A 24,951-nucleotide genomic window follows, 5' to 3' on the forward strand; every position below is an offset into this window, starting at 1 on the left:
GACTCCTCTCTGCTTCTGCTGCTGCTGCTGCTGCTGCTGGAGCTGTGGGAGCCCGCGGGTCTGCCGCTGGCTGGACAGACACACAGACGCAGGGACGGCATTTATTTTGGGAGGTGGTTTGGTGCCGGACACCCGGTCTGCTCTCCCACCAACCTTTATACAACGCCACCCCCCACTTCCCACGTTCTCAACACACACACACACACACACACACACACACACACACACACACACACACACACACACACACACACACACACACACACACACACACCTCATCGCCAACACACGCAGTCAGGACACTTGTATTTGGCAACAGCAGCCAAACCGATGCCAACTGATAAGCTGACGCAAGTCGTTTTAAAGGTTCAGTCCGCACAATACACAACAAAACCCTATTTTTGTCAAGCAAATATATTGTTTTCGTTTGTTTATTTATCGAGGTTATGATATCATTCTTTGAGACTTCTATCTCCACAACCACTTAGTCTGCATCTCACAACAGAACTCACATCAATTTTATGGGAACGATTTGTTTGGTAAAGAGTAAATTTGATAAAAAAAAAAAAAAAATTAAAAAAAAAAATGTTGATGCGATGTTAGTGAAGTTTTATATTTACAAATATGTAAATATATAATAAATAGATAGATGAGAATATAGCAGCGTGGTGCTGGTTACGTTAATCAGAGAATTTATCATTGTTGACCCGGTGGTCTAAAACTTTAAGGTGATGATGATCAGGAGTTTACAGTCCCCATTTCCAATCCAGCCGGTGACCCTTGCGCAAGAATAATTTTTACCCAAATCTAATTCCATACATTGCACACGTACAGTACTAAATATAATTTAAATGTATTAGTGGTGTACTTGGATACACAGCCAACTATTGCAATTTGTGTCAATTATCCAATAACTCGTGTTTCTCTGAGTTTTTTGTCTTTGAATTTTAGTTATGCAGACTCAACAGTTTGTTGAGGACCGCCTCAGGTTAATCAATAGTCTTCATATTGCAGTTGTTTACCCAGTTAAGTGCAGAGTCACACAGAAATATGAAAACATGCTTGTTATAGTACACAAATATAAAGAGTATATAGAGCTGGGAAAGTTAATTATGAAGCATGAATATAGTAAAAACATTTTTTTTATTGATATTGTACAGTAAATTATTGAATATATATTTTGTGTATATATATATATATACACATAATTGTGTTATTGCACACAAATCTTGCATTACTGTCTGAGGTGAATGTAAACCTGTCTGCACTTGGTCTTTATATATAACAACCATCACTACGTAGATGATACTCAACGCTGTGGGAACTGTTTTTGTTCATAAATGCATCAGATAAGTGGGGTGTGGTAATGAGGGAATTTTGTTCAGGTTATTGCCGTCCTGTCTGACTGACATTGTTAATTACCACGTGGATGGACTTTGGATTAGTTAGTATTTCTGATGGAACTGTTACTGTGATTATAGATCCCTATAATTTATATCATATATATGCTTTTTGTATATATGTAACGTGAAAAATCCCCAGGTTTTCCTGCAGCATTTCAATATGACTTTCTGTGTTTTTAAGTAGGAAATTAATATTAGTATTAATTGTATTATTCCAAAAATACATCCAATCTTTTCGCCACACCTGACCTGGCAATAAACCTGCTGATTTTGTTGCTTTAAAAAAAAAGATGTTCAACTGAGTCTTTATTCTATGAATGTATGAGGACAGTGGATAACGTCAGCTAATGTTGGATTGTCAATAATCCTCAATTTCTAATGAGTCTGTGATGTATTTAAAAAATATATTCACAGTTGCTGCGTTAAAAAGCAATAATGCCCAGTGGGGCTAATGTGGCCACTAAAAACATTCAACTCTGGATGAAGCTTTTCTTAAACACTTCTTTCTTCCCTCTCTGCATCTGATTGAGTTACACAGGGGAACACATTTTGAACAGGTGCCCAGTGAACCTCTCTGCAGCCACATGCACACACACACACACACACACACACACACACACTGGTCTTCTCTTCTTCCTCAGCTCTCTCTCTCTCTCTCTCTCTCTCTGTCATTGTAACTTGACTCTCACTTCCTCAGCCAGCCCAGTAGTCCTCATGTACTCCAGTGGAGTTTGTGCACACATGGTCCTGGACCGGCACACATAACTGGACCTGCCACTGATACACAGGGTTTATGCTTCTGACACGAGATGGGGACTGTCACCACTGACCCTGCAGCCCTAACATCAACTTGAACCAAAGCTTGTTAAGCGTTGTTTAAATGCCAGTCTTGAGCCGTGGAGCCGGTCACGTTGGCACGGAGACGGACAGTGATATGTTACTGGTGGTTACCCTGATCCCCGGTTTAAGGTGCTTATCCTGACCATCAGGGGCATTTGGGAGTTTGGTGTCTTGCCCAAGGACACTTCAACACGTGAACAGGAGGAGGCAGGGATCGAACCGCCGTCCCTGCGATTAGTGTCAAACCTGCTCTATCACACCAGTGAGACAATTCATATAGTACATTCAGCAGTGCATCACTCCGGTGTACAATAGAGGTATTTATGTTTTCACATGCTTAGAAAAGCTCCTCAAATCCCTTGTGTGTATAATATCGTGGTAATATTTGCAAATATTTGCAAAATCTGTTCTGTAAAAGTAAATAAGTATTGATGAGGATGTCTGACACGGAAGTCATGCTCTAAAATCACAAGCCAAGCACTCGATTTAAGTCCCACAAGCAGCAGGAAGCTTTACAGCTTTACAGATGATAAATAACAGTGCTAAGCTGCATGGACCCCCTTTATCAATACTAGTTTAGGGGGTTATTCTATCATTTAAATAAATGTGTTAGCTATATATTAATGTATATGTTCAGTCTTAATCAGAGTGATCTTGTTGTGCTCACCAGGCTGCTGGACATTTCCAGTTGGAGCAGAGCAGAGCAGGATGTTGCGTCTTTAAGAGTTAAGAAACTTGAAACCGTGTTTGCGCAACAATCAGTGCGGCTCCCAGCCGCCAAAGTGTCTAGACTGGCACATGATGGCGGGAATCAACCAATGGCTCCAGAGCTTTCCTCTGGGGCCCCGAGAGAGAGAGAGAGAGAGAGAGAGAGAGAGAGAGAGAGAGAGAGAGAGAGAGAGAGAGTGTGTGTGTGTGTGTGTGTGTGTGTGTGTGTGTGTGTGTGTGCGTGTCAGTGTTGACAGAAATACAGGGAAGGCTTATTGATTCCAGTTTCAAAATAAAAGCATTATGTTATTCAGTTTTTCTTGCATGAAAAAAACAAAACAATTTTCTATAATTTGCAACAAAACATTTTTTTATTTTTTTTATTTTTATTGAAACTTCCCAGGCCACATAAAACAGTCTTTCTGTAACATACTTTACTTTTTAAAGGTTACAAACCTTTAAACCGTCTTCCTTTGGTTGTATATTTTAAGTTTCACATGCAGTGACCCTTTATCATCTGTATTTTAGGATATGTAATTTCTGGACATGCTTTTAGATCACAAGCATTTTTTTTTTTTTTTACCTGTGTCTTAAAAGTATTATGTTTAAATTTTTGTCAGATCGCTGCAGGGCACATGAACCATTCAGGGTTTTATTTTGAAAATCCTGCTCGAATGATCCCGGTTTCGTTGCGTGTGGCTTGACTCTGTGTGCAGGAGCGTGTGCGCGTGTGCCTGTGCCTGTGCGTGGTCGTGTGTGTAGCTACGTGTGTGTGCGTCCGAAAAGGACTCGCAGGGGAGTGGAGTGTGGAGTAATTCCAGCTCTCTTTAAAACAACTTCTCAGCACGGAATCCGTCCTGGAGTTTGGCACTGGAGTCCCTGACCATCGCTGCTTTATCCCGGGACCCTGAAGCCGGGTTGTTTCATCCAGCACGGCGACAGAAATCACCGGGATCTCGGTGTTGTGAGGATATATTTCGAGGTGAAGGAAGGACCGAGGGGTTCACGAAGCTCAAGGAGAAACTTTGGAAAACTTTTGGGTTGCTGATTCTGATGGTCTTTTTGTTCATGTAAACTGATCCTGGTCCTGGGGCGGTCTGGCTATGGTTTGTGAATTGTGTGCGGGATCTCCAGAGTGTTGGGGAGTTGAAGGCTTTGTGAGAGGGCTGGCAAAAGTTGCGGCTTAATTGAGTTGGCGACAGCAGGTCACTGAGCAGTGACTGTGGAGCCGTCTCCCTCTGCAGACGTTTCGTGATGTTTAACGCGACGCATGACTGAATATTTCTTTCTAATGCTGCGGGAGAGACAGAAAACGGAGACCACCGGCTGCGCATGTTGTGCGCACCGTGCACAAACTCCCGGTCTTGTGCGACGAGTGTAAATCGATGTGGCATCTCCCGAGAAGCGGACGGGACCGACAGGACTCATCCAAAACTGTCTAGGTTGTCGTATGTTCAAGTCGAAACGCTCAGGTCTTGTACGGCGACTCTGGAGAAGCCGTCTGGTCACCGAGAGCGACGGGCGGGATGGAAGCAGACGAGGTGAGGGAGGACGGGACGGTCCGTGTGGCAGGCACTCAGGAAAGCTCCACAGACACGAGCAGCGGTCGGTGACACACGCTGACCCGGCTCCGGGTTTTACGGGGGAGTCTGGAGACCTGACGGAGAGCGCGGAGAGGGAGGAAGAGGAGCAGCCTGACGATGACCGGGGTGCCATGTGCGTCCCGGAGCACAGGGGCTCTCAGCGAGGACAGGATAGTGGCAGTAGGACGGTGACGTGTTGTTTGTTTGGGGAATGGGATCTCAGATCTCGGAGCCCTTACTGGGCCCCGAGAAAAGACGGAGGTGGCCCTTGTCAGTGCGCACCGAGGCGTGCGGGGCTGGAGGAGGAACTCGCGAGCACCGCTCATGCTTTTTTAAAACGACTCAAGGAGAGATCTCTGGACGCCCTGGTGAAGGCTGTGGAGACCAAAGGAGGGATACCCAGCGAGTGTGTCATGGTGCCGAGCACTGAGCTGCGGCTCGGAGCTCATCACATCTCTCCGCAGTATCTCTTGTGTAGGCTGTTCCGCTGGGGCGACCTGCCGCTCTCAGCCCGACTCAAAGCGCTGTGCCACTGCCAGAGCTTCGGCGCAGTGGACGGCGCAAAGGTGTGCTGCAACCCCTATCACTACAGCCGCTTATGTGGGCCAGGTAAGGACATCAACACTGGAGGGGGCGGGGGGGGGGGAAGGGGTTACAGCAGAGGGCACTGACCACATCCAGAAGAGACCTCTGATCAAGTGTATGAAGAACACCTCAGCAGTAAATATATCCGCGACATCCTGCCGTTAATTTCCACTTAAATGAGCGTCAGCGAGCAGAACAACGTCACACATCTTCACGAGGGCCCTGGAACTCCCCCAAGAACCCCTGAAGGTCCGACATCAGGTGGAGATCCTTGCAGAAAGTTAATCTCATAAAAATGAAGTGCGTCATGAATTTAATAATGCAACATTGTGATTGATGGCCCGTATAACTACAGTATAAATACAAGCGTGAAATTAATGGTAATTCCCAATAAATCAGTATTAGTTGCTTGAGGCCTGCAGCTGAAGAAGAATGTTGGTATTGTTGAAGGAAGTGTCACAAAAAACAACTAGTTATTTATTTTGCTGCCATTATTGCTGGCTAAGTCAGGTTAGGTGTTTAAACTGATTATGTTCAAGCTGAAAATGTAATTCTGTCTCTGTTCTCTCGTCTCCTCGCCTGTCCTGCAGCTTTTTCAATCTTTTCATAACTCACTTTTTTACTTTGGTCAACCATTACTTTGGCTCCTCTCGACATTCCTAACACATTACACTCTTATTTAAATGTGCACAAAACTTTGCTGCTTCCCACATCATCCAAATGAAGGTCGCTCTCGAGTTGCACTTAGGCTCTTTTTCCTCTGACAAGGAGGTCCTCCTCTTGTTATTTAGGTGAAGGAGTGCCGATAATATACAGTTTGCATAGTGCTGGCGCCAGACTGACTCGCTGGGTATCTGACTGACTGAGGACTCCGGCAATTACTGGCTCTGCTCTTAAAGGGGCCGCAGCCACAAACCCGTGTCCACTTTGGACTGAAGGGACTATCCCAGCAGCATTGCTGAGCTTTTAGAGCTGCCTTCACACAGAAGTCATCCTGTATAAATGAAAATGTCTTTGTTGACACGCAATGAAGGTGTGACAGAAGTAAAGAAAAACATTATACAGTCAAACACTGTGAATCAACTACAATTTCTTCTTTAAAAAGAGGAAAATACTGTATTTTAGCAGATATATTTTTAGGGTCAAATTTGCTCAGATTTATAATGCTGAATTATAGAAGTCCAAAAGAAAAGATGTTTATATTAAGGATTTTCAGTGCAAATAGTTCCTCAGGTGTACGGATAGATGTGGATGTTTGCTACAAACCTAATTAAAAGACTTACAAACATATTGTCTCATGAAAAGTGACCACAATGGAAAGCCTTATGTGAAGCATAACTTAATTAACATGAAAAGAGCTCGATGTGTGCACACTTACATTCAGGTATATTACCATTTGGTTAGTTTAATGGCCTCGCTTAAGAGAAAAGACAATGTTTGTTATGTGACTTAAAGGCTACAGTTTTAGTAAAATGTCCTTTACTGCTGATGATTTCTTCAGGATGAATGATTATAGAAAAGTTTCAGCCGTGTTTTAAGGTCACCGACACTGAGACAGGAAGCAGAGCTGTTTGCGATGTCAGGTCATATGTGAGATTTTATATTCTTGTTTTAACCATATAGTCTTTAATTTAACCTTTTTTTTTTTCTTTTTTTTTGTATTTCCAGAATCACCTCCTCCCCCCTACTCTCTGTCCCGTTCAGATGAACACAAGCCACTGGGTGAGTTTGGAAAAATAGCTACCACATTACTAACCAGTAAATGACATCTGCCGTCGCCATCGTATTTTTAAATCTGGAAACACAGATTATCTTGGAAAAGTTGCTCGGGTTGAAAGTGACACTGATGACATCTAGAGTTTTTAACAGACATTGTTTGAATGAAAATAAAAATCCTGAGTAGACTATAGTTATTAAGATGACAATTATATTTTTAGATTAACTGATCAAGGGTTCATTATATGCTTCTTTTTTTTGTTTTTAACTCAAAGATTTTTGTCCTACTAACAGTCCAAAATATATAAAATAAATATTCCAGACATTTAAAAAGCTGAAACCAGAGAATGGTTTGCAGTTTTTCTTGATAAATTAATGAAGAGATTAATCAATTACCATAATTGTTGCTGAAAAATAATCTGGATCTATGTGTGTTTGTGCTTTCTCTACATTTACCAGACTCAACTCTGTCTTACACTGAAACTGCGCCCCCCCTCCTCCCTGGTCCGCCTCACATTATGCCAAGAGACTACACAGGTGAGTAACTGGCGTAATTACAGCAGAGGCATGAACGCTGAGTTTCTTTACTTCAGCAGCGTGTGGCATTAAAAGTGACTTTGTCTTCCTGAAGAAGGAACGTCTCTCACAAAAAGGTTTGGAAGCACAAATGAAAAAAGTTTTTGAGTCACATGAGACAGAGCATTTACATCAAAGGGTGAAATTATATTTACTGGCGTTATTATGTTGTGCTTTCCTTCTGTTTTCAAAGGCTGCTAAGACAACCAAAAACTCCACTGCATAAAGCTCCTATTGTCAGAGAGGCATGGAGGGCTCGGTGGGGGTCTGGGGTCTCACTATCTAGATGCCGCAGCAGTGTAGCCTTTCTGTCTCTCTTTCCCCGTCTACGCTTTCTCCACAGCAAAATATTTCACTGGGATGAAGCTGCAATAAGATCCCCGTGCATACTCCCAATCCCCTTTGCCTCTCTAACCACCCATCCCCCTCTTTCCCTCTTTCTTCCCTCAAATCCCTTCATTCCTCTCTGCAATTGAGCAGTGGAAAAGAGGCTGGCACTTTGGGGGCGGGGGAGCCGAGCAGCTCTGATGAAGCGGAGGTGTAGAGTTTTGTGTGCGTGTGTGTATATGTGGAAAGGAGGGGGCTGATGGGGGGGGGGGATACTGCTGCTGCTGCGTTTGGACAGGAAACAGCCTCCTCTAGATGATGAAACTGGAGCTTTATTTGTTTACGTGCTGGGGTCGGGTGGAGAGGTCCTTGTAGCGTTAGAAGAAACCCACAAACCCACTCGATCAAGCCTCCCTGGGCTCACTTGTGGACGGCGTTGAAAGGTGAATGGGCACCTATGAAGTCTGCGTACTGTAGTCACGGCATCGGGGATCCTGTCTGATGAGTCAGCAGTGCACCAGTGAGAATTTGTTGGCGTGGTTGTGTCTAGAAATGAACTTGAGACTTTTTATTAAAGTTTATGTTTGAAGCTGAAGTCATTTATTGGGTTGTTATGCATGTTTTCCATGTTTAGGGGCAGGGCCTTAGCTAGCCTCTTAAAAATACAGAAGACAGGAGTCTTCCCAATCTACCACTCTCAAGGGAAGATGTATGTTATTTTGATGATTTAATAAACTGTTCAGCTATACTTTCTAGGCATTATATTCCCAGATGAAAGTGTAAATGCAGGTCTCTACACAGTCAGGATTAAAATTCTCGGATAGAAATGCTAACAAAAAACTTTTTAAAGGCACTGGGTCCAAAAATCAGCCAATAAAACCCACCATCTGTAGATTTTAACTTAAAATAATAAAAGGAAATATACTGTAAACTCTCCCAGGATAAAGAAAAACAGACTGAATGACCTCAGTGTTCATAATTATAGTCACACAGTATGGTCCTCTTCAGATGTTTTTTGTGTTGTAGAAGTTTGAGAAAAACAAATCAATGTAGGCCATTTCTTTCCTTGCACACATTCCTTGTAACACACTTTTGAAGTCCAAACAGATTTGGTTTATTTCTAAAGTAGAAATTGCGCAAATTGATTTACGCTGACAAGATGAGGGTACAAAGTGTAGTTATTGGAAGCTATGTTCTAAAAAAAAAAAATCCTCTGAACTCTGTTGAGTCAAGGTCACAGGTCAATCAAAAGTCAAGTTTTAGGTTGAGATTTTGAGGCATCTTCAAGCTGAGTAGTGAGAAAAGGCAACTTTTTATTGTCTGCCTGCTAAAATGAGTGGAAATAGATCGGTTTACTTACAAGATGTGGTGTGTAGTTGAGTCTACGCGCGTGTGTGTGTGTGTGTGTGTGTGTGTGTGTGTGTGTGTGTGTGTGTGTGTGTGTGTGTGTGGTCTCTGATCCCCTGCCCCCCACAGCAGAATGCTGGAGCCGAGCACCAGAGCTCAGGCCAAGAGCATAAGTAGGAGCGAGACTTGGGTAAACAGAGGCAGCCAAGAAATCTGCATGTAGCTTTTGTTGTTAACTTTGACAGGTTATTCGACTCCCGTTTTGAGCTACAGCTGGTCGAATAACAGGAAATAAGTTGAAAACGAAGCCTCCTGCAACGTATATCAAAGAATTGACTGTAGCTTTAAAAAAAAAAAAAAAAAAAAAGCCTTGATGTTGGTCAGATCTTTCAAGAGTGTAAATGAGTCTTTTTTTTGTGCAGATAATCCTCTGGCATATCATCTAAAGCCTGTGATGTTTTCTTTAGAACAAAAACAAGCATTGAACATGTGCTCTGGCACTTTAGCATCTTTTTTTATTATTCCTTTAAAACCAGCCCTAGTTTTACCCTAGCTTTTAAAAAAAAAAAAAAAAAAAGCAACAGCAGGGTGTGGTCCATACATACCTTTGCCCTGGCCTCTTTTATCATTCGATCAGTTAACGTTCTCTTTAAACCGCAGCAAACAGCCCTACTTTGAAAAGGGAAACGTCTACTGGAAGTTTAGTAGGCTTATATCGACATAGATCGTCCCTCTTGAGTCCAACAAAATGTGCCATTCAGCTGCTTATTGTGTGTGTGTGTGTGTGCGTGTGCGTGTGCGTGTGCGTGTGCGTGTGTGTGTGTGTGTGTGTGTGTGTGTGTGTGTGTGTGTGACAGGCAGAGAGACAGGGAGGAATTTCTGTCTGACTCTGTGATAAGATCGTCTCAGAGTGCTCACATAGGGGTTCTATCAGGACAAAAAAAACACACACACGTCCACCAATCACGCAATTTGCTTGAAAGGATGAAAAGTTCTGCTTTTTTTGTTCCTCCATAATTAAGTGTATAACTAAAGCAGAAATGTAATGTATTATATTTGATAAAGCTTGTTCTGCCTGGCATCTAATTATTTGCACTATCAGTATTATTTTTTTTTAATACTCGCTTCTTTCTGTATAATAACCTTTACCTGTGATGATACACAAATTATTATAACTGGGATCGAAATTTGCCAAAATCACTTGTAATTCTTCATTAGTGTTTGTCACATAAAATATAATTTGGTACTAACGTTAATACATTTAGTGGCCTTTCATTTAGCGACCCGACGACCCGAAATACACACACAAAAAAAAACATAGTTTATGCAAATATACCTCCTATATCAGCCTCTGCTGTACTTGTAGGCATAAAATGATATAGTAGGATTTATCCAGACATCTTAGTTACAGTGGCACAGATTGTTGTTGACTTGTGGAATAACGACTTACCTACAATAAGTTGAGTGCTCCGTGTAATGTCTGCTGCGGCTGGAAAGATGCTTCTCTGATTGGACAACTCAAAAATAAATTTCCATACAAGCTGCGAATCAGCTGACATGAACACGACGTCAGAATAGGCTACATCCACACTCGCACGTCTGTTTTAAAGGAAGATAACTTCTGTTATATTCACGGCGAGTATCCGCACCACTCTGGTGGGTTTTTTTAACGTTTTAAATGGAGACGTTTGAATCCGGTTTCAGCTTGAAAACTCTTTTGCCTCTCTCTCTCTTTTTTTTTTCTCAGTTTTGCATTGTATACTTTAGAAGACGGTGACGTAGACGCCCGCGTTCGCTTCCTGATCGGCTGTCATCGATCATGACGTTCATCCCCGATTCGTCAAGTCCCAGTCACGTGACACCTTTACGGAAGAAAACAAACGACATGAGCCTTGCCTCCCGGTGGCTAATTCAGCATGCTGGCAGCTGTTGTGGAGTTAAATTCTGCATTTTATGATGCTGACAGCCTACGGGCGCTGTGGGAAAGCCGGTATACGAGTTATTGCGCGTTTTAACCAGTTGTCCGACTGCATAATTAGCAGGAAGGTCGATTTTGGGCGAGGATGAGAACATTTAGTTCCAGGTGGGACAGTTTAATCAATGAAGTTGTGGTCCCGATGAATGGCTGCGTCCTTATAGGGTTTGGATAATCCCCACAAGTTGTTTCCGTTATCAGCCGACAAGTTTGTAAGGCTATGACCAACGTCCTAAATCCAGACTACATCAAAACAGTGAGTACAAAGCCTGAAATGACGGATATTGTCGCCGAACCAAACACACGGTATGCCACAATGTTTGTGAGCAAATGACTGCACACGTCATCGGGGTAAAAACAACCCCGAGGCAAAAGCGCTGACTACACCAACAGAAAAGTGGAATATACTTTTAATATTCAACGCTGCGTCACTACATGTACTGGTTTTCGTGGACGTTATTGTGAAATGTCAAATGATTTGAGTTTTCAGGCGTGTTTTGTGGTTGTAGGCTGAATGAAGATGAGTTTAGCTTAAACTATCAACATTTACACACATTACAACATCAGACTACTGTGCTATTCTGTTTCAAATCCACCATGGTTTTATATACATTAAATTGTTATTGACGCGTCTTTAGGGCTTTCCACCGACATGTCAGAAATGATCCATATGTCCTTCTTGTAATGGGGTGTTGGCATCAGAGCTTATTCCTGTTTGGATGCTACAGAATTCAAAGTCAAGTTGATGCAGACACCGCCATTGAATGTAAATATACCTTTGAGTCAATTCTGTCCTTTTGGTGTGTAATGAGTGTTGCAGCCTCATGGGGCTGCTAGCCCGGGCGTGTTTTTTACCCTCATGTCACTGTGTGATTATGATAATTTTTTCTTTCTTTTTTTTTAAGACACAGAGAGTCTTATCAGGACGATGCAGAAGAGTTAGTGATGTCCGTGGCAGCTTTCACTTCGAACATCGTTGTGATTGTTAAGCATTTCTTCACCTTGTTGTCATTAGGCTCTGGCTTTTGAACATGTGGTAACAAGTAAAGCAATGATACTTAGTGGACATTAGTATGGCCTGAATGCACTGAAGTAAAACAAGAGGAGTGCTCCCTCTCTGCCCATGGTAATCATATTTTGGGGGCTTGTTTGCTTAAGCAGAGCGAGGTATCAGCCAAACATCCTGTCTCAAAGCCCTGTCTGCACTCGCTGCAGCATTAACCCCATGAATTGGCCCTTTGACTGATGTGGCACGGCCCAGGAATGTTGGGAAATTGGGAAGGTGAGGGGGAGTCGGGTCTTGGAGTGAAAGAAGTGGGAGGGGGATAAGGGGGTCTGACTCTGGAGAGTGACATCTGATACATGTTTGAACATATCGCCGTTAATACTTAAGAAACACGGAGCTGAGCCGACATTCTTGGAAGTTTGAGGGAGACCGTTTTAAGAGTCTGACTGCGCCGTGGTGTGTTTGTGGGTTTAGTTCAGAAAGTGTGAAGCTTTCTAGGTCAGTCCAGGTTGACGCAGTCAACCAAGGTTTTGTAAATCATCCACTGAGGCTCTGCCACTCTCCGGTGAAGATTTCACTTGCATCAATATGAACATTAAATGAGATGCCTTAACAGAAATCAAGTAAGAAATTGATTTCTTGAGTGTATCCACGATTTGAGATGTAAAAGTAGTCGGAACGTAAACAGCCACATTTCTACCGTGTGCAGTGAGAATCTGTGGAAGTCTGGACGGGTCCTCCCGGTGACCTGAACCTCCAGCCTGTTTGCTGGCACGCGTACAACACTTGCTCTAATGCCTGACTGAGACACATTAGACTATGGAATTCAACATCAAGTGCTGGCCCATTAACCATTTGCCATTTCCTCAAATATTTTCCATCACGGCTCTTTTTCATTACAAGCCGAGTGTGCAGCCGAGGACGCACACGAATCACTCACAGGTCTTTAATGTCTTTTTTTTTTTTTTTTTTTTTTTTTTTTTTTTTTTTTTTCCTGAAGTCTTTAAAGTTGAAATCCAGAATTTTTACACTTTTATTACAAACCTGCCACCCAGAAATTATATCAGTTTGCAACAGTAACAGAATGTAATGCATACAGAGTATGTTTGCTGTCAACATGAAGAGAATATCTGGACTATCTTAGTCACATATTGAATGCAGCACGTCCTCGTAGTGGCTGCAGCATTATTTATCTTTCTATGGTTACGTTTAGGCTCTGGAAGCTCTTGGTTTAGGTTCAAGGAAAGATTGTGGTTTGGACCTTTTGGTGCTCAAACCGAAGTGCGGGTCGAAGTTGTGCTCTTTATATGTCCAACATCCACCATGACTATCTCTCTCGACTCAGACAACATGGTACAAACGTAAGTTCCAAGACACGGAGTTTAGTATCAGAAAAATCACAGCGGCGGTAGAGTAAGATTCGATATCTGATTTTTCCAAATGACAAACAAACAAATGCAACTCACAGCAAATGTTATAAAGTGAAACAAGAAATGAGGAGAAAGACACAATGAATGTTTGAGAGCAATTGGAAAGGGTGAAGGTGAGAAGTAATACGTTGTATATTCATGTTCTTCAAGAAGTGCATCATGTTTATCTCTTAGAATTCAAGGATTGATCATATGAGTTATATGTTTGAGGAATGCGTTGCCTTAACTCTGGTTCCAGTCCTAACTTAACTTAAACCTGACTTGAAAAGCGGGTGAATTTCTCCTTGGGACAACATATTTAAAAGAGATTAGAGTTCATCTGCAGGGAAGTCAGTATTTTAAGCAGAAGTTGTGACTGGGGATATTTTGATACCATCAGTATGCTGCTATATTTGTACGTGTGTGTGACTTTCTACCCGACTTCAGTATCTGTCACATTTTTCCTCTTTTTCTTCTGTTATTAAATCAAAAAGCTATAAAAAGTGAAACAGATGGCTTTAAAGCTTAAATCTTTCGTTACAACACAGAAAACTGGTTTCTGATGTCCACAGACCGTCAACATGCATTAAATACTTTGGGGTAGAGAGGTCGTCACGCAGATTTGAACTGATTGGTTGAGCAGGAAACAGTATTCGACATTGTAACATTTTGTCCAACACAAACCTAAAAACAAGAAGCAAAAGGACATATGTGTAAAAATGTTTCCAGTGTTTTATATTTTGTTCACCAGTTTTGTGTCTTTGTTTGTTCCTGGTTCTTCATACATTAAGGCTTCCGTCAACGCAGCGCTGCTGTATGCGTCTGTGTTCACACCATGTTCAGCAATGCAGCCAGATGCAAATGTGTTTATAGACTTGCAGAAGCATGTTTCAGATATTTACAGCTTGAAAAAACTCAATCAGCGGCCCTCCGAGTTGATGTAGTTTGGATATGTTACTCATCAGTAGAAATTACAATGATGTTTTTATTAGCTTCCCCCCCCCCTCATTTTAAATTCCTCAGTGTTTGCCTTGACTCAGGATGTTTTTTTATTTTAGCGCGCTTTTGCTGTTGTTTTCTCACTGTTGTTCACTTCACTTCTGCTCTCATAAACAATGTGGATATTCTTCATCTAATGAAGAGTATCCATCTCTGTTGGTAGTTGTCCACACTCTTCCTCTGCTCTCTTTCTCTCTCTTGTCCTCTTCTTTTCTGTCTTTGCGACTCGTATTCTTCCTCCCTCTCCCTCAGTCCATGTTGTCAGGCAATCACAATTTAAAATAAGGTTTAAATTACAGGACTGGCTGTGGCTTTCCGTTGTTCCCTCAGAGTTTTTGCCAACTCGCAATTTGGCTTTTAATGGAATCCTGCCATGCTGCTGAACCTAAAGATTCTTTGCAGATGTCGACAGGCTCTGGCTCTATGAAATGTTAGAAACTGTCGCCTTTGCTGTGAGCTCTGAATGCAACGCTGAGTTAAGGCTAAAGTTTATTTAATTAATTTTGTATCCATTTCCAGGACATGTAGCTGCCTGCTGTTAGTGTGTGCTCTACATTCACACATTGGAAACCACCTTAACAGTATTTAACCTTCAATATCTGACTCTGATGAGGAATATCAACTCAGTAAACAGATTTAATGTAGAACAATTGGCAAATGCACTCATGCAGAATGTGTTTCCACATGTTGTTATACACATTTTCAAGGTAGATTTATTAAATGATTGCAGGCTTCACAGTCCTCGTGTCACCTCCTGACTGTGTGAGTTATGCCTTGTGATTGTGCATTGTGTTTTCAGTATTTTTTCCGTGCCACTGCTTCCACTCTGCAGTTTTACATTCAGATGATTCTCCCCAATTGAGTTTCAGAAGGAATTTCGTAATTCTGTCTTCATAGTGGAACAAATGGATCTATTCCACCAATAAATATGTGTAATTATGTTGTGAGGAGTGAAGGCCATATAGTCGGACCACGTGAGGCTCAATGAGAGACTTGTCAACTTGACCCCTGTGACTGGCTGAGCGGGGGGAGGAAGTGTTGAGGAAGAGGGCCTGTCCAGGAATGTGTTGGGAGGGGAGACTTGTCAACTACCGAGCTCTGCTGCTCTGCGTCTGCTTTTGTCTCTGTTCAGACTTAAATCATCTTTCTCTAAGTCGTTTGTGCTGAAATGAAGCCCAGTTATTCCTAAAATTTGTTAAGATAAAACTTTATTAAACCCATAGGAAAGGAAAGTTACATCAAAATAGTAATAACTATGAAGTGTAAAATGAATAAATTCTAACCCCAATGCCTAATAGGATTAACAGCGTAAGATAAATACGTAAACTAAAATATAACTAGAACGGTATTAAATTGCATTTTTTTTCACGATGTTGAGGAGAAATATTGGCAACGATATTGAAAAAGTATTAATACTACACCTAAAATACTTAAAGTAATATTGAAAATGAGACTCATTTCAACATGATGTGAAAGTGAAGCTACAATATCTATATAAAGCAGTGACGTACCTGTTTTATCACTGTTAAGGTGTCATGATCAGTGGTTTTCATCTTATCACTGGACCCATTTTTTCCCTTCGTCATCAAATCGCTTAAACCCACTTAAAAAAACAACAACACTTCCTCAAATTTATTTAGCAGAAAAAAATAACCACAATATGCAATGCCTACATGGACGGTAACCTTGAAATTAAGAAAACAGTGCAACAAAAGTGCAACCACGGCTTAAAAAAAAGAATTGAAAAAAACTACTGAACTACGGGGATCTTTGCTTTTCAAACACGTTTAAAAAGGTGATGCTCATCAAGTTTCATAAATCTAAATTGAACTGTATGAAATACAAAGGCAGACTTTTCTTGAACTAAGTAAAAAAACAGACTCATCTAATCCTTACACTGTTTACAAATGTTCGAATGAGAGCGAACATCTGATGCAATAATGACATTAGTTTTGGTTTTTACTGTCATGACAACATTGGCAGCAAATGGCTGCTGCACGCCCGCTGCGTCATGGAAAATCGATGTCCTTCAAAATAAAAGTTGTAACTTCTTTTTTTTGCGCACACATCTATGACCCATTCAAAAGAGGCCCAGTCTTGATTTACGAGTTTAGAACCACAAGTACAAATACAAGGCTACAGCTATAGGAGTAGCTCCTATAAACAAGCCCAACAAACACTATAAGAGCTGACGTGCTGGTCAATGAAGAGCGTGCTGAAAATAAGTAGACAAAAGATTGGTTCAGCATCTTCGAGCAAAGCCGTTTCCGGTGCAAACTTTGACTTCAACGTGATTATTTTTACAGCTCACTGTTACTTAAAACGTATGAACAAACATGACCGTGACTACATGGACACCCTCTATCTACTCTTATCTATTGAGCGAACTGAAGACGTCTCAGGAACAGAGAACAACAGACTTTATTAGAAGTTTTACAGTGAAAAAAAAACCTCAATATCCTCTGACTGTGGATTTCCACTGTCTTTACGTCAACAATGACAACATGAATTCTACATCTTGGTGGATGATATTCAACGTGACATCAGAGTCGTCCAGGATGCACTGATGTATGCTAAAACCTGAGACATTCCTTGGCTCGAGTTGTCTGGCACTTATAAGAAGTGGCAGAAAAGCAGGAAACTGGTGACTTTCTTCCTTTTGGAGGAGCTTTCTGAACTGCCTCCAAATACATCTTCCCAGGAATTTTACCAGCTCACGCAGTAACTTTCCTGCACCTCAGTTGCCCTGCGGGTTCAAGGAACGTGTCCGGCTGGCGGTCGGGATTTGTATTTGTTGTCTTGTTGAAGGCGAAACATCTCTAGTTGCACGCTGCTCCATCACAAGACCCGCTTTACAATGGAAAAAGAAGGAGTGTTTGTGTGTGTGTGTGTGTGTGTGTGTGTGTGTGTGTGTGTGTGTGCGTGCGCGCGCACACGCAAGAATGTGTGTTTGCAAGCGAGAGCCCTGTTGTGTTGGACTGTAAAGGCCATGTCTGGCGATAAGGCAGCTCACTGATGGCAGAGATAGTCGAGACGCCAGCTTAAATGTGGCTTGCTGGATTGAAGTTTCCCTGTAATGATAGTTGTCTCAAACAACATAGAATCTACCATTTGTAGCAAGGGGGGGAGGCAGGGGAGGGGGGGGGTGTCTTTTTTTTCTCCTTGTTTGATTTTATTTCTGCTTTTTCAGGGTTTTTTTGGCAGGAAATGTGAGGAAGTTGAATCAAAACAAAGCACCTTAGAGGGTGACCGACAATGGTCAGTAGCTGAATCCTATCTTCCCTTCTAGTCCCTATGCCCCCCCCCCCCCCCCTCCTCACACACACACACACACACACACACACACACACACACACACACACTCCCCAACCCTCCCACTTCTTTCAGCACAGTGGAAGAGTCTAATAACTGGAGGGGAATCTAATCCTTGGCACTGGATGAAAGACAAGGGTCTCCCTCCCTCCCCTCTCTTTCTCACAGTCTCTTTCTCTCTCTTCATTTTTTCCGTGGATGCTGGTTATGCTTGGCAGGTTTTCTCCCTCTCATTCTCCCGCTGCCTCTTTCACCCAGTCTCTCTCTTTTTTAACTCCTGTACTTCCCCTGCTTTTCCTCCCCAACTTTCCTCCTCTCCATGCAGGTTCAGGTTAACAGGAGGAAGCCTCTGCAGCTCAGGCTGAAGTGAGAGAGGAAAAGCAGGAAGTTTGAAGGAATAGTAGAAATTCAGCGAAATGTATTTATATACATTTTTAGCTCATTTAGATGAAGCTCAAGAGAAGTACCACTTTCATCTTTATCCATCACAAATAAACTTACAGCTGGTTAGCTTAGCTTAGCATCAAGCCTGGAAACTGGGGTAAACAGCGAGCCTGATTCAGTCTGAAGGTAATCTTCCACCTACTCACAACTTTAAAGCTCCCCTAATTAACATGTTGCTCCACATGTGTTTAATATGTACAAAACTGACGTGTAAAACTAACCGGTTTCGATCGTGTGGAGGCGCTTGTCATCACAGTGAGGCTGTCAGACTCCAGGAAGTCTTTGCTCCCGGCCAATAAATAATCCGGCGCATAAAACGGCCGTCATAAAACCCCAAATTGTTGTTTCTACATTTTGACTTCTGTATAGATGAAACAAAAGAGATATGTCATGTTAATTAGTGAGCTTTAGAAGTGGTGGTGGACAGATGTTTTTGTGTTTGGTGTGAGCCACGGGTAACAAAATCCTCCTTTTTCCAGTCACAATGCAAAGTAAGCAGATGTAGACTCATAATATATTCACAAAATGTCAAACTATTCCTTTAATATGTATTCGGTTGTGACAGGAGGAGAAAAAAAAGGAAGATGAGGAAATGAAAGAGGAAAGATGAGTGTTGGTGTCATTGTTTGAAGTCCAGGTTCAACAGTCTGTGGGGAGCCGGCAGGAAACTGACTGTCTGACCCATGAACTTTGATTGCCACTGGTTTAGAAAAAAAAATTAAAAAAAGAATTCATACATTTAAGTGGTACACTATTGAGATGTAATTGCAGCAAGATATTTGGATTATATTCCAGTTATCTTCCCACCTTTGTTCAGGCCTCGGATGAAAGCAGCTGTGAAGTTTTAGCGGGGCGTCGTTCGATGAGATTGGCACTAAGAGACAGTGATTTTGAAATGAAATAACAAAGGCTACTTATCTAATTGGTAAACAGAGCTGTTAAATGGCGGTTGGCTTAAACGCTTGCAGGACGTTGTAATTGCTGCCAGCCCTCACATACAGATGCAGGCACATTCACAAAGTCGCACACCAACACACACACACACACACACACACACACACACACACACACACACACACACACACACACACACAGCTTTTCAGCTTCCTCCGCTCGAACATAAACATGCTGATAACCTCCTGTCTGAACCCCTTTTTAAAAATTCCATTGAAGAAGTCGGATGCCCTCCCTCCTCCTCCTCCTCACTCCTTCCTCCCTCACTGCTCTCCTTCGTTCGTTCTCACACAAGCTTTAGTTTATACCTTTAGTTGGATGATAGCCAGGCTGAACATGATGACACTGAGGGCTGTGCCAGAAACATTAAACAAGACTTGCTGTTCCGGTGGCTGAGAATTTTAAACTTCACGGCATATCAGCCAATTTTCAGGTCTGAAAAAAAAAATCAACTGAAAGACTTCAGTGCTGCAGCTTAACATGAACTTTAATTGTCATTCCTTTTGCCTGTTTTTAAGCTTTTTTTTAAATGACCGTTTTAGACTTTTACAGAAACAAATGCAAAGTAAGTGAACAGTGAAACTTTTAACCTCGTCACTAAAATCCCAGTCTACAAGAATACTATACATTAAATCAGAAGTAGATAAGCATCTGCATAAGCACATTTACACAAATATGAAATAATAACCTAAAAATATGATGTATGAAGTGTTTAAAAAAAAGTAAGACAAGATTAAAGAAACCCAATAAAATATAAAAAGATTTTAAAAAATTGAAATGATATGGACGATAAAAATAAGCTAAAATTCAGTAGGTCTGGTGTATAAATATAAAAATGTTTGCCTTGCTTTTAAAGGGTTGAAGCAAACTCAAGTTTTCTGGCAGTTTTTTGTTGTTATATTCTTGAGTTTCTGTAGATCCTGTCTGTTTACAATAGACCGTCTGCTATGAATGCTTAATGCATCAGAAACTTAAAAGCCAGGATTCTACACTATGTAATTTGTTGCATCATTCATTATATGATGACCGATGAAATTAAAGTGCGCTGCGTCTCAAAAACCCTAAAAAGTCCCAGTTTATTTTATGTCTTCTTTGGGAATTAATTTGATCGCGACCTTGTAAAGTCTCCCTGTGTTTCCCCAGACTTGTTTGTGTTGCCTTATTACAGGGAAGAGCATGGCTTGTAAAAGTGTGTGTGTGTGTGTGTGTGTGTGTGTGTGTGTGTGTGTGAGAGAGAGAGAGAGAGAGAGAGAGAGAGAGAGAGAGAGAGAGAGAGAGAGATCCTGCTCTCTTATTGGCGAGCTGTAAAAACTCCAGACCGCAGGAGTTGCCAGCCTGGAATTCACTAATGACACACGTGGGCCTCAGATGAGAAGTGCAATTTTGCGTGCGAGTGTATGTGTGTGTATGTGTGTGTGTGTTATGGTCGTACTGTTTGGATCAGAAGCCTCAGTTTGTGTGTGTGTGTGTGTGTGTGTGTGTGTGTGTGTGTGTGCACGTGTGAGGCCCTATCTCATCATTTATTGCGTGTGTGTATGTGTGTGCTTGTAGCTGTGTACAAACACTCACAACCCCCCCCCCCCCCTCCCTCTCCCTCCCTCCAAATAAAAATGGCCGCTGCACAAACGTAACACACCTAGCCCAGTCTTGGTCCTGGTTTCACCCAGAAGTGGCTTGTTAACGGGAGAAGGGCTGCCACCACTCTGGCCCCTGGTGGATGAAGAGGGGGCTTGAATATGAAAGGAATGGGGCCACAGGCACATGGGTCTTTAAATCCTCTGTGTCAATAGAGTCTCTGGAGCAAAATAATGGCATCACTCTGTGTGGGAGTTAATGTGAGCTGATAGCATGAGGGCTGGGGGGTCAAGGGTTCACGGGCTTGCGCTAGGTTGACAGAGAGCTGAATGCTTTCCACCCCCCAACTCCCCTCTCTGCCGCTCCAAACCTCCTCTTTAACTCCGGACCTGAAGGAGAGCCGCAGAGGGTGACGGTGAGGGATGTCAGAGGAGGAAGTGGGGCGATCGGTGTCGACAGTTTTAGCCCCCTTTTCAAAATATGACAGATGAGTGACAAATTAAAGAGGAAAACATGAATAAGTGGAAACAAAGTAACTGCAGATGCCTCCATGCACAATGTAACGGAGGAGTTTTAATGAAAACCATTTGAAGTGGACACACACAGGTACATTTATATATTTATTGTTATTAATTCACATATATTACATGAGGATAAGCAGTGCACTTATCTTATAGCCCCTTGTATCTAATTGTACACCTATTGAAGACTTTACAGTGTTTATTAGATAATGTCCTCCATCAACACGTTATATACACTAAAATATGGCAATATGTTTTTGTTAGAATGGTTTTTGATCCCTCCAGTAGAGTTTAGACACTCTGAGAATAGATGGTTAGGAGTTCTGAAACTGTATCAGTGACCTCAAACCTTACAAAGTCAAAATATGAAAGATTTCTGCTTTATTTTGTCACTCATTCTCTCGCCCAGAAGGAACAAACCAAACACTCTAAAGGGGGACTTTTGCTTTTTTTTCCACCCACCGTAGATTCTCCTACGCACCGGGGAAAAGGGGAGTGTGAGGCGAGGGGTGCTCAGTTGGTGGAAATCTGACACCTCACCGCAAAATGCTACAAAATCCTACAGACTGCCCCTTTTCAAATAAAAGTAATTTATAAATAACTGAGGTGGACACAAATTTGGATGAAATAAGAGGAGCTGTAGGAAAAGAGAGACTTAAGTAAACACAGAACGGCTTTACCTGAAAAACAGGTGAACTAGATCGTCTGATGACTCTCATGTCAGCATCTTACTGGATGAGTTTGGCCAGGACCGCCTCCCAAACAGTGAGAGACGTATGAAGAGCGCTTCATCTCGTTCTCGGCATGTGAACACACTTCTTAGTGCCCACGCTCATTGTCCTTCTGCTGCTGTTGTGTACATGTGCGCAGCAATCTCCATGTACAGTTAATATTTGTTACGGTCTTTTAACATGCTTTTGGTGAAGTCATTTACATACAACATTCCCCGTATAAATCATAACACGTGGTTCTGTACATGATGGTACATTAGCTATTTCAATATTTAAAAAAGTGTTTGTAATGGCATGATGGTTCTTGCCGTGATACTACATGGTATTGGATCAAAACAAAATGTTGTGGTGTCGCCACCGCGAGTGAAAACAGAAAGCATCCAAACATTTGGCTCATACTTTCTTTAAGAGCTTCCTCTCCCATCCTCAACATAACGTCATTGTCTATCCTCCCTTCAAGAGGAGCTACTGATGTAAAGAATGAGCGCACTTTCCAATGGCAAACATTAATTCTTCCACCTCTCTTCCTTCCCCTCAGACACTGGTACCTCCCTCGGCTCCTCGGCCTCCAGCGGACATCGCTCTCACTGGTGCAGTGTTGCCTACTGGGAGCATCGTACACGCGTGGGTCGCCTTTATCCCGCCTACGAGCCCTCACTCAGCATCTTCTATGACCTACCTCAGGGCACCGGCCTCTGTCTCAGCCAGCTCCAAGCCAACGCCTACCACACCCGCCGCGACGACCCGGGCAGCCACGGCTCGTCGGGTGTCCACGGACATCACAGCCACGGAGGGGGAGGGAACAGCAGCAGCAGCAGTGTGCAACAGATACGCAGTAAAATTGGTTTCGGCATCGTGCTGAGTCGCGAGCCGGACGGAGTGTGGGCTTACAATCGCAGCCAGCACCCGGTGTTTGTCCACTCGCCTACTCTGGACCCGCCCAGTGCTCGAGGGCTGAGTGTGAAGCGGGTGATGCCGGGCTTCTCCCTCAAGGTGTTCGATTACGAGTGCTCCAGTTGGATGGCGGAGCACGGCGTGAAGCCTGAGAGCCAGGAGGGGCCCTGGGACCCCCACAGTGTTCGCATCAGTTTTGCTAAAGGATGGGGCCCCTGCTACTCCAGACAGTTCATCACCTCCTGCCCCTGCTGGCTGGAGGTGCTACTCAATAACCACAGATAGCATACAGACACTCACAGACTCACAGGCGCTGTCCTGACCCAGTATCCTAATTGTAATCTACCTAGATTTAATATAAAATTTATATATTATATAAAATATATTATACATGTAAATACTTGAGTCATTTTTACAATGCAATTATTTATGTATAGTGTAATGTGTATATGGACAAAATAAAAAGGAACAAGAATAATGCACTTTTGATTCTATATATGCATTACAGATTCTCAGTGTCATTTTAAACTGTCAAAATAAGAGACCTGGTTTATGTTCTCATGATTTAGCAATTCCATCAAAACGTATGCCACACACACATTGTCAATAAAGTATTTGTATTAAATGAAGGTTTCTGTAGTGGTCTTGAGTGCTTTTACCTGAGCTATGGCTCTGTTGACTCGTCTACGGCATCTACGGTTATAACGTGGCACCTCCCTACTAATAGCACCAATTCATTAAATTCTCAAGCAAACAGACATATTCTGTTCTTAGTTTTTATGCTAAGATATAAAGTAATCATCTCTTGGCTGTAGCTTCAAATTTAATGGAAGAATTAATATTTCCAAAAACGTTGGAACTATTTCTTTTAAAATGGAGCCAAATGTGAATGTCATGAGCGGCTTTGAAGTTCTGGTCTGGAAGCAGTTTGGAAAGAAAACACTGCAAAATGACGGGTGAAGTTGTGCTGATGATCATTAAGTTAACACCATGGGGTTTTTAAAAAAACAGGTGATTTTATATCCGATTTCCACTCCACTTCTTGTTAAGTTGTTGTTGAGCCAAGTTCTGGCTGTGGAACAATATAGATCTAAGAGCAAAGGTCAATTGTTTTGTTTTTTTGGCACTTTCATCTTCACTTACTCAGCTAATAGAGTGTTGAAATCATTGACCGAATATAAATGGTTGAACTCCAGTCATGTGATCGCAGATTGTGGTTTACTTAGAGGCGATAATAACCTGACTAATGTCTGAGTACAAGGATGACAGGTTTTTTTTGGACATTGATGGCATCTTAGATCTTTCTCCACTAACTACGCTGTAGTTGATGTGCAGCTCTTCAAAAATGTAACTTCACATTGCAAAGATACTGACTGGGACTTCTTAGCTGTGGCTGCTTGTGTTTTCTTGTAAAAATTCCTAATTCCAGTGAGGATTGTTGAAAAGTGAAGACAAGACATTTAGAGAGTTGAAGAAACGTTCAGTTCTCTGCTGCTTTTTAGGATCATACTGTGCCTCAAACAAAGACATATTTACTGCAACACCGGTCAATGAAATGACAAAACACTGACTGCATGGCATTAGTATTCCTTTGGTAATGAGACAGGGCACAATATAAGTTATCTAGTGTAACTCCAGTTTAACTGCTCCAGAGCTCACCGTCACGCAAAGTAAATGAAAGAATGTAAATACAATGCTTGATATATTTCGTGCTACAGTGGTACGAAGAAATATCAAAATATTACATACCTTCTCTTACGTACGTCTTTAGCTCACACAGTGACATTTTCCTCAGCTCTACTTGTTGAGGAAGACCGTGAGATGCAGTTGAAAGCTCTGAAAAGCTGGTAAGTGAACCTTTGAGCTTAGTTTCTATTTGCTCCGAACATTTCGCTGAGTCTCTATGCAAGCAAAAAGTTTAATTGCGCACACACTACATACTCTTTGAAAATGTGTTCAATCTTTATAAATCATAAATCAAGATTTAACTATCTTCTTGGTATCAAAAGCACCAGCGGCAATGGAAAACAGTGAAAGGCGTCACGA

The 24,951-nt window shown here is 42.1% G+C and overlaps 1 protein-coding gene across 1 annotated transcript; it reads left to right on the plus strand.

Annotated features, from left to right (window-relative positions):
- Positions 1-3,756: 3,756 nt before the first annotated feature.
- LOC138213041 (mothers against decapentaplegic homolog 6-like) lies at positions 3,757-23,517 on the plus strand. Its single transcript, XM_069173851.1, has 4 exons — positions 3,757-5,143; positions 6,788-6,841; positions 7,295-7,372; positions 22,550-23,517. The coding sequence occupies exons 1-4, from the start codon at positions 4,402-4,404 to the stop codon at positions 23,188-23,190; spliced, it is 1,515 nt and encodes a 504-aa protein (XP_069029952.1). The 5' UTR covers positions 3,757-4,401; the 3' UTR covers positions 23,191-23,517.
- The last annotated feature ends 1,434 nt before the right edge of the window (positions 23,518-24,951 follow it).

The sequence above is a fragment of the Embiotoca jacksoni genome, unplaced genomic scaffold (genome assembly GCF_022577435.1).
Source record: "Embiotoca jacksoni isolate LCO1_2020_lvr unplaced genomic scaffold, fEmbJac1.0.p SCAF_6, whole genome shotgun sequence".
NCBI classification, from domain to species: Eukaryota; Metazoa; Chordata; class Actinopteri; family Embiotocidae; genus Embiotoca; species Embiotoca jacksoni.